Raw genomic sequence first — 14,643 nt, 5'->3', positions numbered from 1 at the left:
CTGACTTATTAGAAGTTTTATAATAGTATCTATATGAATATTAATATTAAACTTTTGATAGAGTTGATATCACAAGTTAATCGGATACTAAATCAATTAATAAAAATTAAAAAATTAAATTAAAATAGCATCACAAACTTATGAAAATATCAATACTAATATTAAACCCTTGACAAAGTTGACATTACAAGTTAATCAGACCTCAATTTAATTAAAAAATTTAAAATATCAAATTAAATTAGCATCACAAATTAATGGAATATGATATAAAGATAATTTAATAAGTTTTAAATATTTTTTAACAAAAGAAAACTTTCAAAAAAAAAAATCATGTAAAAAACTCGCCCACATCCTGAACTTTAAACAACTAATCATTTGCCAATGAGATATTGGCAGTATTGATAAAGACTAAGGTGTTGGGCCATGAGTATTTATATTGGAGTCCTACTATGTAGGTTTGGGCATGTGTAATTTCTTACTCCAAATTTTATTATGGTTTAAATCTCATCATGTATAGCTACTACTGTATAAATTTATTCTGATTTAAGTTTGAATATATTTTAATTATCAATCAGACCATTTGAACATGTAATTTATGATTCTGGGCATAATTATATGAATATATTGATTGTAATTGTAATCTAGTTTGTGCAGTGTATCAATCGAGTCCAATCATAGTTATACAAATTACTTGTAATGAATCGTATTGGTACCTTAAAAATACTCATTTACCGACTAAATCTTAACTCCTTTAACATCTTTACTTTTGCAACAACTTGAAGAATGTAAATTTAAGCATGCTTAAGTATGTAATATTTTCACCGTAAAAATTAGAGTTATACTTAACTTAAGCCTTGTATTAAAAAAAGATTAAAATGTTCTAGAAGTCCCTATATTTTTTAAAAATTAAGAATTTAGTTCCTATATTTTTATTTCATGAAATTTATCTTTTTTAATTTTTAGATTTTAAAATTCAGGTCCAATTGTTAACACTGCTAAATTTTTTTTGTTAAATTTGTTGTTATGACATTTTTGAAATAAAAAAATACTCACTTGGTAGCCATGTAATTAAAAAAATAACTTTGTAATTAATTTGAATTTAACAAAAAGGATTTAATAATGTTAACAGTTGAACTTAAATTTTGAAATCTGAAAAGTAGATAAATTAAATTTCATGAAATAAAAGTACAGGGACTAAATTCTCAATTTTTAAAATTGCATGGACTTCTTGCACATTTTAACCTAAAAAACTATTTCCTTCCTTTTTTTTTCTTTCACAACAAATTCCGTCTTATCATTTTTTTTCCTTTGCATTCAAAATCTTTGGGTGAGTTTATATGAACGATGTCTTTACTTGCGGTTAGTATAAAAATAGTGGTGACGGTGAGATTAAATACTGTAGGCAGTAATGCTACAGCAAGAGACAAAAAAATAAGCTAAACACACCACATCGCACTACATTGCCCATCCAAACCCACCCTTAATCATTTATATATATTTCCATCATATATATTATTTTCAAGAGTTAGTTGCATAATATTGTTAAGATTAAAGTAAATTTTTTAATGCATCATGTATTTTAACCAATAACTACGTAATTATTTTATCAGTAATTATTAATTTAATTTTAATTTTCCCATCCAACATGCCATAGGAGTAGTGTAGAAGTGAAAATTAATGGGCGACCTAATTGACTCAAAGCATATTCCAGAAGAGAATATTGTAAAACACCAAACAGGCTAACAACCATTGTCACTTGATCCACCCACGATGTGAGTTATATTAATTTAAGCGTCTATCACTTCTTTTTTTCTCATTTCTTTTCTTTCCCTTATTCTTGAAATTTCAGACGCCAGTAAAACTCTATTTAACTAGATTTTTTTAAAATTTTAAATTAATTAAATCGAAGTACTTGAATTATTTAATTTTTCAATATATTTTCTAGTTTAAGTATAATTAGATATATAATTTAAATAATTGAATTTTAAAACTTGAGTAATTCAATTAATTAAATAAATTCTACAATAAATTAATGTAAATAAAATTTAAAAAAGATTAAATTAATCTTTATAAAAAATACAAAAATATTCAAAATAATATTCACAAATTTAACTAAAAGAATTTCTAAATTTTTTTAAATTTTGTAAAAATTCTAATATATATAACTTATATAAAATTCTAAAAAAATACTAAAAATGTTAAATCATAAAAAAAAATAAAAAAACCCAAAATGATAAATTTGATTCTTTAAACAAGTAAATTATATTATATTAAATTATCTAATTTTTTTCCTCTTATTTTACTTTGAAACAGTTTTCAAATATATATGGTCTCAAATTTATATAATATAAATTGATTTTTTTAAATTTATTTCTCAATGTATCTATTGGAGCGGGTCCAATAACAAATCCTCCGCATTCTATAAGTCCATTAAGAGATAGATGCTAACAATGAATTTTAAAGCTGCTCCATACTCAAGACGAGGATCGAACCCTTGACCACTAGTTGATCTAATTTAAACTTTAATCATATTATGAACAATATTTTAATTTGGTCCGTTTATATTTTAAAATTTTCCTTAAAACAAATTTATTTTACTCCACTTAATTTTAAAATTAAATCAAATTAAAATAACTCGGTCAACTAAACTATTTCGACAATTTGTATTTAGTGTTAAGTGAAAAAAAACAGAGTTAACAAAATTCTTGGTCTTTTAGAATATACCTTCAAAGTAATGCTTTGGTCCTGCTCGAGACTTCAAAGTTAAGAATTATTTTTTGAGTTATACATAAGATTTAAAATATAGTATATTTTAATATTGTCAATACTTAAAGAAATTAATAAATTAATTAACTTCGCATGCCTTGCCTTTCAGGGAAACCCTAAAATAATCGCTGTTGGATTAGTAAATATTAGAAACCATTGTTTAAATCATAAATACTAAAAATCCAAGAATAAACAAAGATGACTACTGTAACAAGAAATCATTTTAGAGCTGTTACAGATCTTTTTTTTTGTCATTAATTAGATTTGCTTTCAAAAAAAAAACAAGGCTTAAAATACTCACTAATAACTTTCTATTTTACTCTTAAGAAAAATAAAATTCTCACTAAATTGAACGTTTTATACAAAAATTACAACCTGAAAAAAAAGAACAAACAAATTACAAATATGATTCCAAGACAGGAATATTATCTAGTATAAATTTGATTTTATTTATTTATTTTTATTTTTTAAGTATTAAGTAAGATTATAAGATAGTGGAATTTTTATTAAAATATGCTAGTAAAATTAAAAGATCACATAATTAAAAATTTTAAAAATTAAATCATCAGACACATAAATTTATATAACTAGTATTTGGGTGAAGTCAACACAAGTGGGGCCAGGTAAGTAAACTTAAGATTTTCTAAAAGGAAGTAAAATCAACATACTACGTAAGGAAAAATAAAAAATGAATTATGAAAATTTGCAGACATATACTAAAAAGAGAAAAAAAAGAAAACGAATTTAGTATGTTAGGACAAGCTGGATTTTGCCACCTCACACGCAGGGCGGCCGAGGAGTTATCCAAACCCACGCGCTTCTGGAGAAAATGTCTTGTCTTGTTCTGCTATAAAATTTCCAACTGTCTATTCTTTGCTTTATTTTATAAATCTTTAGCTTTTAAAAATAAAAAAAAGCATCAACTTTAATCAATTATTTTTTAGTTAAATTTATTTTTATTTAAAAAATCGTAATTTATTGAATTCTTAATAAAAAATTTAATGTTTTAATTAATATTTTTATCAAAAAATTGACTCTTTTTAAAGAACAAAACTCAATTAAAAAATTAAGAATAATTAAAGACTAAAGGCTAAAATAAAACAGTTAAAAGATTTTTCTTTAAATATTTAGGTAATGTGTTTAAAAGGAAGGCATTGAAAAACAAAATAATAGCCCCATATACATATATTTGTCTGGATGCCTGAATTAACTTGCCTTGTTTATGGAATTTAATAATGAAACAAATGTGATCTGCACGCGCTAAATGATCGTCATTTGTTTATCAGTCGTGGGACAAAAATGCTTGGCTTATTTAAATAAAAAGACAAAGAAGGCAAAAGGTGAGGTGTGTTACTATACGGATTAATATAAGTATGTTTCATCAAATTGGTCATGTATAAAAGTACATGCCCATTACAAATATTCATACTAATATTATTAAAATTTTGAATGAAAAAAAATATTGTTATTTCATAATGTAATTTAGTAATTATCATCAAGAGTAAAATAAATGAAAAAGAAATATTTTTGCATCCATTAATATTATCAATACAAAATAATATCACTCGAATGTAGTGAAGAAAGAAGGATATCCGAATTAAATTGATAAGACAAACCTATTTCTCTTTAACTACTTGTGACATAGCTCTATTTAGTATTTACAATGCGGTTTCTTTGCTTAAGAAAATTAGAACTAATCATTCTCAAATTATTGATTTTAAAATTTTAAAACATTTCAATTGAGTTCTTAAAATATCTTGATTTAGTTATTAATTCAAATAAAATGGGAAGCGTATTTAAAAAAGTTGACTAAATTATAAATTCAACAAATGGAATTACATGATTGGAACCATAGTAATACTTTGAAGATTCGGTCAAAATATATTGAAATTTATGGAGTATGGACCAATTTAAAATTTAGAACATAGTTTGAGGATGTCTAGAGAAGTTAAGCCAGAAAAAATAAAAAATGAAAAAAACGCGGCTGCTCTGTACACCAAAACCAGAGGGAGTCCCTCTCTTTGTCTTCTCTCTTTCTTCATTTCTCTTTCCCTCTGAGCTAACCGATTCCAGCTAGAGAGATCGCAGCAAAACAATAAAAATAAAAGCCCTAAAAAACAATAGAATTTAGAGAGATCGTGTGTTTTAAATCGCTTTATTTTTTTTGTTTATATGAAACTGTTTTAAATTTTTGTTTAGGCGGTCAGATTCGTGATCCAGGTTCCGTTTTTGATCGAAATTAGGGAAAAAAACCACCTTTGCCTTTGGTGGGTTTTAGGTAGCTTGTAAAAAATGGGTCGGAGAACCTTTTGGGCTTCGAATAATAGATAATTACGTGTTGAGAACTTGATAATTCCTGTGAGGTTTACTTTTCTTTTTTGTTGAATAATTTCGTTAGGTTGTCTAACGATGCGAGGAAGGGGCTAGGGTTAGGGTTTGGTGAAAGAGAAATGGAAGAGGCTGAGCTTGAAGAAGGAGAGGCTTGCTCTTATAGTAACAATTACGATGATTATGATGCAGAAAATGATCTATCTTCTCTCTCTTACATAGTAAGGGATTTTGACACTTCTTATTTCTCTTAACTGCTTAGCTTTTTTGATTTTAAGTAATGTTAAATTAAATAGTGTTAGCTTGTTTTTTTGTCGGTTTTTTAGATCCAAAGCTATGATTTTTACGTTGACTAATTGCAATGTTGGATGTTGTGACTTCAATTTAAATGTATTTACTGTTTAATTATGTTTATTATAGAAATACAAGATATGTATTGGTAGTTTAGTGTGTTTACACGTTTAATTCTAGTGCTGCAAATTATGTTTGGTTTGTGATGGAGCTATCTAGAGAACTTAGTTTTTATAGGTTTATTTAGGTGAAGAGAACATCTTTTGTAACGCATCTAGCACTGTCATAAATGAAGCTTTTTTTCCCCTGGTGTGGTGTTGAATGGTTTTTGGGTTTTTTGAGTTGTTGGATGCGAGTTGGACACCTGTTTACTGAGAAGGCATTGTTCGTAAATTGTTTCCATGTAAGGTAGATGATGCTTAATTATGGTAATCTTGGCTGTAATGCTGGGGGTTTCTTAATCGGAAGTCAGGAGAGTAAGATTCAAGCGCATTAATTAGCTTATAGAGTCTTGGTGTGTTATTACTGCTTCCACAGGGTTAGCTGCTAAGGGTGCAATATGTAGAAGTTTTCCAATGTCTTATTGCTTGTCTTATGCTTGTTCTTAGTCGCTTTCCGGTTCTAATCTTTTAAGTGATATGTGGCTCCTTGAATGTTTTGAAGGATGAGAAAATTCAACATGTTCTTGGACATTTTCAAAAGGATTTTGAAGGTGGAGTTTCTGCAGAGAATCTGGGTAGGTGAAAAAAGAGAGAAGAGAATCATCGATACTTATGATGTCAACAGTCACCATAAATTTGAGTTCATAGTTTGAAATTGATGATTTTGTGATTCCTGACATATCCACAGGAGCAAAGTTTGGTGGGTATGGATCATTCTTACCGACTTATACACGTTCTCCTAGTTGGCCTCATCCGAAGAGTCCGCCCAAAGTTCGGAGTTCTGATGCACCTAGGTCCCTAAACAATATGTCATTGGAGGTAGAATTTTTCTCGTTTTTCTCTTCTACTGCCTTGGATATCTATTCCATTTCATATCAGGTGAAATCTTTCACAGGATTTTGGTTTCTTTGAGAAGTCCAAGTAACGTGAGCCCTTTGTTTGTTTTGTTATATAGGATGGCCGTCATAACTCAGCATATCGGGTAAGTGGTTCTGAGTCACTTAGGCCTGGACCACCTCTTTCAAATTTTGGAACCCTCCCTGCTTTGAAGGCATCGTCTGTGAATGATTCGATTCAACAAGAAGTCAGCCTAACATCCACTCATGATGATGAGCTTGCCTCTAAGTGCGATTTTGCAAGCAATAAAGCTGCCAATCTGCCAGACCTGAAGACATTGAAGGTGCGAATCAAAGTGGGTTCAGATAACTTGACACAAAAGAGTGCTGCAATATACAGTGGTCTTGGCCTTGATATTTCACCATCTTCCTCCTTAGAGGAGAGCCCCTCAGAAAGTGAAGGGATGTATCGGCAGATTCAAGATCAGATAATATTTGAATCTCCAACCGGTATTCTTCAGGTAAATCCTTCATTTACTATTATGTTATTCTGCTCATAAAAAGAATGTTTCTTTCTTGTATCTTCTTACATCTGCTTGTAGTGATCTGAGTACTTTTTCCCCCTGGATGCTTTGAGCAGTCTATGACTTCCTTTCCTGTACCTGGGGACACACTGCTATCACCTCTCCCTGATCATCTACTTAACTTGATTGTAAAGAAAAAGATTCCAGAAGAGAATAAATCAGATGCTGGAAAGGATGATGGAACATTATTTGTTGACAATAAAGCAAAGTCAGTGGAGAAAAAAGATTTTCCAGTAGAAAGGAAGAGTAGCAGTAGCAGGGAAACAAGGATTAAGAATGGTCTTATGTTGAAGAAGGAAGTTGATATTGTTGACACATTGGCTTGCGAGGAGCTTGTTTCAAAAACACTGAAGCTTCCTGTCTTATCTAATTCATATTCTTCTGTTGACAAGGTAAAAAGTAAGGGCATGACAAGAAAAAAAGGTGTCCATGACGTTGCTATGGAGGATTCACCAGGGCCAATACTTACCCAAGAGATTGAGTGGGAGAATCCAAGGGCTGGTTCAGCTCGAAAGGTTTTGGAGGAACAAAAGACAAGTGTTCTAGATGATATTTCAGGCTATGCTAGGAAAGATGGGTATGATAAAGCAGACAAAACTTGTGATTCTGTCAAAGCTGACTCTAATACTGTAAAAGGTGGCAAAGCTCTAAATAGCGAATTGGTGGATCCTCCCAAGCAGAAGATCTGCCTGGGAGCTACATCGCATGAGCAAGATAATATGAAGTTACCTCCCACCAAGGAGCATGCCTCTTCTGGTGGAAAAAGAAAACCAACAGGCGGTCAGGGTCATGACAGTCTAACTACAGAGGTGCAAAAAGAAAGCTCGAGGGTTGATTCTTCTTCGATTATTAAACATAAGCAGACTGTTAACTTGAACAATTATACAAACAAAAGAGAATCGGGAAACAAAAAATTAGAAAGGCCGTTTCAAAAGGCTGAAGATAGGTATAGAGATATTCTTGGTGATATTGGAGAATCTGAACAGGAAGAGAACCGAACAAGCTCATTGGAAATTCATTCTGAAGATCAGCTGAAGGAAGCTCATGAGACTGAAAAAAACACATCATCAATTAACAGTGCACACAATGATAGACTAAGTGGGAAGAAAACTGAGTATTTATTGGCAACCAAATCTTATACTAGAACAACTGTGGATGGTGCATCCAACTCTGCCAATGCGAGTGTTGCTGGAACTTCCCTTGCAACTGCAGCTCCTACATTGATAATTGAAAATTGGGTTCGCTGTGATAAGTGCCAGAAGTGGCGCCTTCTTCCAATAAACATAAATCCTGCTGACTTACCTGAGAAGTGGTTATGCAGCATGCTTGACTGGCTGTAAGTTCTTTATCATCATCCCTTCTAAATCTGTAATTAATGATTCTGACTTTGAAGTTTTTTCATACATATAAATTGTTAAAAGTGTATTGGACTGAACATGAGACTATGGTTGTTGATATTTAAACCCTTGTGACAGGTTGTGGAAGTATATCTCTTCTCCCTCCTTCCAATCTGTAATATTGTTTCTCTTGTAAATGTTTAGGCCTGCAATGAACCGCTGCAATGTTGATGAGGATGAAACTACAAATGCTGTTTTCGCATTGTATAATGTTCCTGCTGTAGAGAGTCGAACTAATCTGCAAAGTAATTCTGGCAATATTATGTCTAGATTACCCTCTGCCAATGCTTTGCAACCTGAACAAAACCAACAAAGTTTTGGTTCACATGTCATGCCACCTGCTGGAAGGAAGAAATACAGTTTAAAAGAAATATCAAATGCCACGGATAAAGATGGGCCAACTCCTATGAAGAAGAACATGCAGTCCTCAATCCAGTCTGGAAGCCTGAATGGTGTGATTCAATCTCCTGTGGTAGGTGAATCTGGTTTACAACATCCAAGTAAATGTGACTTGCCTGTCAAGAAACACAAAAATAAGTCGAAAGAGAAGCATAAATTGGTGGAACATAGTTCTGATGGAGGTATTCTTTTTAAACTGATATTTATTGTAATTTTATTTTATTTTTCTAAATTATGTGATGTATTGCTTCTATAAAACATGTAAATAGGTGATGCTAGAACTTCAAACATGAAAGGCAAAAGGACCACTGAGCAAGATTCTTTAAGGGCCTCCAAGAAAATTAAGGTTGAAAGTTCTCGTCTTGCCGATGAAGATTGGATGTTTGAGCATGCTGGTAAGAGCAGAAGTAATGGTTTGCCTAATACATCAGTAGGAAAGGATCAACCTAAAAACAGCGAAGGATCTTCTTATAAGGACTCAAAGTCAGATAAGGACAGGCAACAGGTCTCTGGTAAAAGACCAAAGACCAAAGTTGGGGTTCCCTTAACTGATGGATCACTGGATCTGGCAAATTGTGATGGTGGGGCAGTTTCAAGAAAGAGGGAAGTTGATGATTGTATTAATAGTCAATTGTATACAGACTCCTTCCAGAGTATGGGTAATCACCTCCAGGAAAACAGAGTATTTGTGAAGGAAGAGTTCTGCGAGAATGACTACAGGAGGGAAAAGAAGGCCAGGGCATCCAAGTCTGGAGGGAAGGATTCCTCTGCAAGTAAAAGCTGTGGTACATTGGAGAAAAAGGGTAGACACACAAAGAATCGCCAAAGTGGGCAAGATCTAGGTAGCTCTCTGTCCCAACAGAGGTTAGATGGTATGGACTCATTAAAAAGAGATTTTGGATCTGCTGAACCTTCTTTAGCAGCTACCTCAAGCTCATCTAAAGTTTCTGGCTCACATAAATCAAAACCTGGCTTCCATGAAACCAAAGGCTCACCAGTAGAATCAGTTTCTTCTTCTCCTATGAGAATTGCTAATCCTGATAAACTTCCTTTGACAAAGATGAATGTTGCAGGGAAAGATGAGTCTCGCAATGCTGGTCTTTTTGTTGCAGGTAGTCCTAGAAGACGCTCAGATGGTGAAGATAATGGTGGGAGTGAGAGGTCAGGGACAATAAGGAAGGAAAAAACTTCTGCTGCAGTTCAACAAGGGTACCTTGAGTCCTCTGTACTTGATATTCAGGATAAGGATGTTGATCAATTCGGTGTCAGTAAAGCTAAGGCACCAATTGAATCTTCTCATGATATCAGAAAAGGCGAGTTTATTAATGCTAGTGTTGATTATTTAGGTCAAGAGGTCCAATGTGCTGGTAAATCAATAATAATGGATGAACGCCATAATGAGGAAAGTCAGAATGACAATCGTGGCAATCCCAATGTCTCTTATCCAAGAAAATCTGGCAAGGGGTTGTCACGGTCAAAGGACAGGAATCATAATTTTAAATCTGGTTCTGCTGATGAACAGCCAGATTGTGCTCCTTCCTGTGAGGTAAAATCTATGGATGGTAGAAATAAATTTCAGGAGTTGCCTGGAGTCAAGTCCAATGAAAGTGTGAATAGACTTGATGATGATAAGGAAGCTCTTAGAAAGTTGTCAGGTGAGAGTAGTAAAAGAGAGAATAATTCAAGTGTTGGTCTGTCAGATGCTAAACCAGATGCCTCTGGAGGTCAAGATTTAATGTCAACTATGAAGCAGAATCTTCTGCAGGAAAGCAATAGTGAAGGATATACAAAGAGGTTCCACTCTGAAAAATATGATCGTGCAGAAATTGCTTCTGGGAGAGGGAACACGTTATCATTGCCGCCTGCAGGAGGAACTCAAAATGAGATGCTGACTGGTCGCCCCCGCCCAGTTTCTGGGTCCCAAAAGGGAAACAGAGCTGACAGACCACAAGCTGATGATGCATTGAAGGTACAAAAGCAAGTAAAGAAGGCTGATCATCAAAATGGGACTCAACACAGTAGTTCAAGAAATACATCAGGTGGATGTAGGATCAGGGATGTTGATGCCCCAAGTCCAATGAGAAAGGATTCCTCAAGTCAGGCAGCTACCAATGCTTTGAAGGAGGCTAAAGATTTAAAGCATCTGGCTGATCGTCTCAAGGTTTTCCTTACTATTTCCTTGTAACTTTATGTTGCATTTCTGTATTATTCTAGCCTCTAGCAAGCCTCTTCTTTTAACTTCTAAAACTTCCTCAGAATTCTGGATCAAATGTGGAGAGCACAGCACTTTACTTCCAGGCAGCACTGAAGTTTCTTCATAGTGCTTCACTACTAGAATCTTGCAACAGTGAGAGTAACAAACATGGCGATATGATTCAGTCCATGCAAATGTACAGTAGCACCGCAAAACTCTGCGAGTAAGTTAAATGTTAGGTGATCTAGTTGGTGTTTTTCTTCCTTCCTACACCTGTGTTGCCACACATCATTGTTCAAGTTTGATCTTTAATTAATTGAAAAAATTCCTGCTACATGGAAATCTTCTGTTATTGCACTTTGTTTTGGGAAGATTCCACTTTTGTGGCTCTTGAATATGTTTTTACCAACTAATATTCAGGTTTTGTGCCCATGAGTATGAGAGACTAAAGGACATGGCTGCTGCCTCTTTGGCCTACAAGTGTATGGAGGTGGCCTATATGAGAGTAATCTATTCCTCCCATGCCAATGCAAGTAGGGACCGGCGCGAGCTGCAGACAGCTTTGCAAATGGTTCCTCCTGGTATGTGTAGCATATGATTAGTTTACTTGCTTACAGTGCGTCTCTTTTTGCTTATATGCCGTGAATTTGTTTTTTGATATCAAAATCTGAAAATCTTTGGACAGAATGTTTTTCTGGTTTCATTTTGTTGTTTTTGGGTTGTTTTAGGTTCAGACAGATATTTGTTACTCTGTTTCTCTGGTTTGGAAGAGCTTGAGTTTGTAAATCATCAATATTGTAGTTGGTATTTGACATGATTTGCTAGTTTCTTCAAATTGGCATTCAACCTAAGTTTAGGAAGGGCTTTGTTGGTATGCATGCGTATAAATAGATATCTTCAAGCTTACTCATCAGTCTCTCCAGCCCCTTTATCATCTTTTTATTTCATGTATTCCTTTATGGACTTTGAATTTCTTTATAAATAACATTAATACTGCATTGATTGAGGCAAACTGGTGAAGTTAATATTGGTTTTTGTTTTGACATTAGGCGAGTCTCCTTCTTCCTCTGCCTCTGATGTTGATAATTTGAATCATCCTACAACAGCAGACAAAGTTGCTTTTCCCAAAGGTGTTAGCTCTCCCCAGGTTGCTGGAAATCATGTTATTTCTGCTCGAAACCGCCCTAACTTTGTGCGGTTGCTCAACTTTGTAAGTTTAGTTCTGGTTGTATAGAATTTTGATTGTTTATTTACATGGTATGAGAATGAAAGCATTATAGACCCCTCTCCCCCTCTGCGGCCCCCCCCCCAAAAAAAAAAGTGTCTGCCCTAGCAGTTTTGTGCTTTCAAGCACGAAAACTTTTGTAGTCTTGCCGATGGACTGTCTGTTTTCCCACTCTCTCTTACTGTTCTGCATCAAATGTCATTTTTTGCTCCATGGCTTGCATATCTTATTTAAGTTTAGAGATCTATCATTGCTAAAACCAAGTGTGATGATTCGCAGGCGCAGGATGTAAATCATGCAATGGAAGCTTCAAGGAAATCACGAAGTACTTTTGCAGCTGCCAATTTTAGTTCAGGAGGGGCCAAAAGTGGGGAAGCTATAACTTCCGTGAAGAAGGCTCTTGATTATAACTTCCAAGAAGTGGAGGGAGTGCTTCGTTTGGTACGAGTGGCAATGGAAGCCCTTAACCATTAAGGGAAAAAATCTGGTTGGTAAGGATGGTTTTATACTAGGAGGGAAATTTCATTTTGATGGTTTATCCTTGGGTATGAAGTCCTAGAGTAGAAAAAGGAGAAGAGGTGACCAGCTCTTCTCGTGGCAATCCTCAACACTTACATTAGAAAACTGGCAAGTGCCTGCTTTCTTACACTGACAGGTAGATAAGTGCAATACAAGATAAGTTGGATTTTTAGTATATTCTTTTGCAAGCTTCAACTGCTTTCTGTCATGGAAGAAGCTCAGTTAATTTCTTTCTCAGGACAGCATTAAGGACATGGGACTCATAAGTTTTATATGCAAGATGTTTCAAGTTGTATAAATAGGTGATTATACTTCAAAAGTATTGCGGCTGAAGAAATAGGTTTGTATAAGGATAGAGAAGACATCCATAGACAGAGGCCGATTGGTAAAATTGAAAAAGTGGAGTTTGCTATTGTTTTGGCATCATCATTCCCCGGAGGCTGTTTTTGTTCACCTGAGATATTAAATTTGTTGATTCTATTTTAGTTTGGAGCCTCTTAAGGAAAATACTGCGACAAAAAGCAGCATGTGCTTGCTCTTTTGCCACAGGGACTGCTGTTTTCTCAGTTCAAGCACTAAGAAGCAGACTGTAGCTGACAGTTTCAGGTTTGCTACTCTTAGACATGTCCTACTTTAAAAATCAAAATTGCCACATTTAAGTCGATTTTCTTTCCCTTCGATGCCCTTCTCCATTTTAATTTTTAGATTTCTTTCAGTTTCACCTTCATTTGTATTTGTCCAGGTCAGCTGCAGTAATACCTGTACCTGTCACAGTATATACCTATGACTCACGAAGATGAGTTGAAAGAATATAAGAAAAATGAGTTGGTGCGAAGTTACTGTGGTAGAAGTCCAGACAAATTTGCAGAAATTCTTTAATTCCTTTTTTCCCTTAAAAGGTTGGTATCTGTTGTTCATTTGGTGGTTTTGGAGTTCTTTCTGCTCTGACGTACCATTGCTTCCAACTATTATTACTTCTTTTGCAGCATATATACTTGTACCATAAACATATCTCTATATGATTCTCATTCTGGAAAATGGCAAGTGCTTTTGTTTGTGGGAGAGACCATTGGTTCTATCATCTCCAAGTTCGGCATCTTAATGCTGATAGGTAAAAACTCTCGGTGGTCAATTTTGTTCTTTTATTGAATTGCGATTCTCCTCTCTTCTAAATGTCTTGCAAAAAATGTAGTTGAACTTAGGAGGCGGCGAATAATTTTAACTAACCCTCAACATAGTGGACTAAGAAAGCCCATTGCAAGTAATTGTTATCAGAGTTTGTACCATCTGCAAATAGTTGGCCTTCCTTTTAGGACTGTTTGCAAGTGCTACATTATCAAGTTCGAGCAGTATCTGATCTACATTTAGGCATTTACCATGGACATTGTGTTAATAAGTCAGCGATTCAGTTTTAGGAGGCATGAGCAATTGAGCATCATGTTCCTAGTTTGTATGTTCATATTCTAGGAAGCTCAGCCTTTAACCATGTATTACCACATGGTTGACTCATTTTATGCATCATGGGAGTTCTTTAATTATTGAATATGTGAGTTGCCAGTTAGTTGATGAGGATCGGCACATATCCTTGTTGAATCTAGCAGTTTATGTTTCCACAATTAATATCTAGTATTTGTTTAGCTAATTATATGGATATCCTTTGATTTCAGGCTTAAATAATTTGGGGTGGTTGCATAAATTAATAGCGAAGCTGGCGACGGATTGACCTAGCATCAAAAATTGTTGGTAGTCCGCCGCTATTTCATAATTTGTCGTTATTCCTATGTATATAACAACACATTTATTCACAAGTCTTAAATCAATAAAGTTGGAGTCGATCTTGGTTATGAATTTTAAATAATTTTAGCCTTGAAAACATTTGATGGACTGTTGTTGACGGGGCATATCCTCCAATCGAACTAAGCACATCTGCCTTTGGTTTCCTA

At 34.0% G+C, this 14,643-nt stretch overlaps 1 protein-coding gene across 3 annotated transcripts; it reads left to right on the top strand.

Moving 5' to 3' along the window:
* Positions 1 to 4,767: 4,767 nt before the first annotated feature.
* On the top strand, positions 4,768 to 14,555 carry LOC107911477 (cysteine-tryptophan domain-containing zinc finger protein 7). Of its 3 annotated transcripts, none has more exons than XM_016839294.2 (15): positions 4,768 to 5,315; positions 6,049 to 6,121; positions 6,235 to 6,365; positions 6,502 to 6,903; positions 7,023 to 8,302; positions 8,508 to 8,944; positions 9,032 to 10,923; positions 11,019 to 11,179; positions 11,377 to 11,537; positions 12,006 to 12,166; positions 12,461 to 12,836; positions 12,944 to 13,306; positions 13,443 to 13,599; positions 13,687 to 13,811; positions 14,368 to 14,555. In XM_016839294.2, the coding sequence occupies exons 1-11, from the start codon at positions 5,217 to 5,219 to the stop codon at positions 12,653 to 12,655; spliced, it is 4,992 nt and encodes a 1,663-aa protein (XP_016694783.2). In that variant the 5' UTR covers positions 4,768 to 5,216; the 3' UTR covers positions 12,656 to 12,836; positions 12,944 to 13,306; positions 13,443 to 13,599; positions 13,687 to 13,811; positions 14,368 to 14,555. The 3 variants fall into 3 exon arrangements, with proteins under 3 accessions (XP_016694783.2, XP_016694782.2, XP_016694781.2); XM_016839293.2 differs by having other exon boundaries at positions 12,939 to 13,306; XM_016839292.2 differs by having other exon boundaries at positions 12,461 to 13,306.
* The last annotated feature ends 88 nt before the right edge of the window (positions 14,556 to 14,643 follow it).

Source organism: Gossypium hirsutum, chromosome D11 (assembly GCF_007990345.1).
Source record: "Gossypium hirsutum isolate 1008001.06 chromosome D11, Gossypium_hirsutum_v2.1, whole genome shotgun sequence".
NCBI lineage: Eukaryota > Viridiplantae > Streptophyta > Magnoliopsida > Malvales > Malvaceae > Gossypium > Gossypium hirsutum.
The sequence above is the reverse complement of the archived record's forward strand: the minus strand, read 5'-3'. Positions and strand labels throughout refer to the sequence as shown.

What these genes read in the sequence shown, in the direction of transcription:
- LOC107911477 (XM_016839294.2), top strand. Translation starts at nt 5,217, where the DNA reads ATGGAAGAGGCTGAGCTTGAAGAAGGAGAGGCTTGCTCTTATAGTAAC. An exon ending in GGAACATAGTTCTGATGGAG is followed by an intron (nt 8,945 to 9,031) that starts GTATTCTTTTTA and finishes ACATGTAAATAG; the next exon opens with GTGATGCTAGAACTTCAAAC. An exon ending in AGCACCGCAAAACTCTGCGA is followed by an intron (nt 11,180 to 11,376) that starts GTAAGTTAAATG and finishes ACTAATATTCAG; the next exon opens with GTTTTGTGCCCATGAGTATG.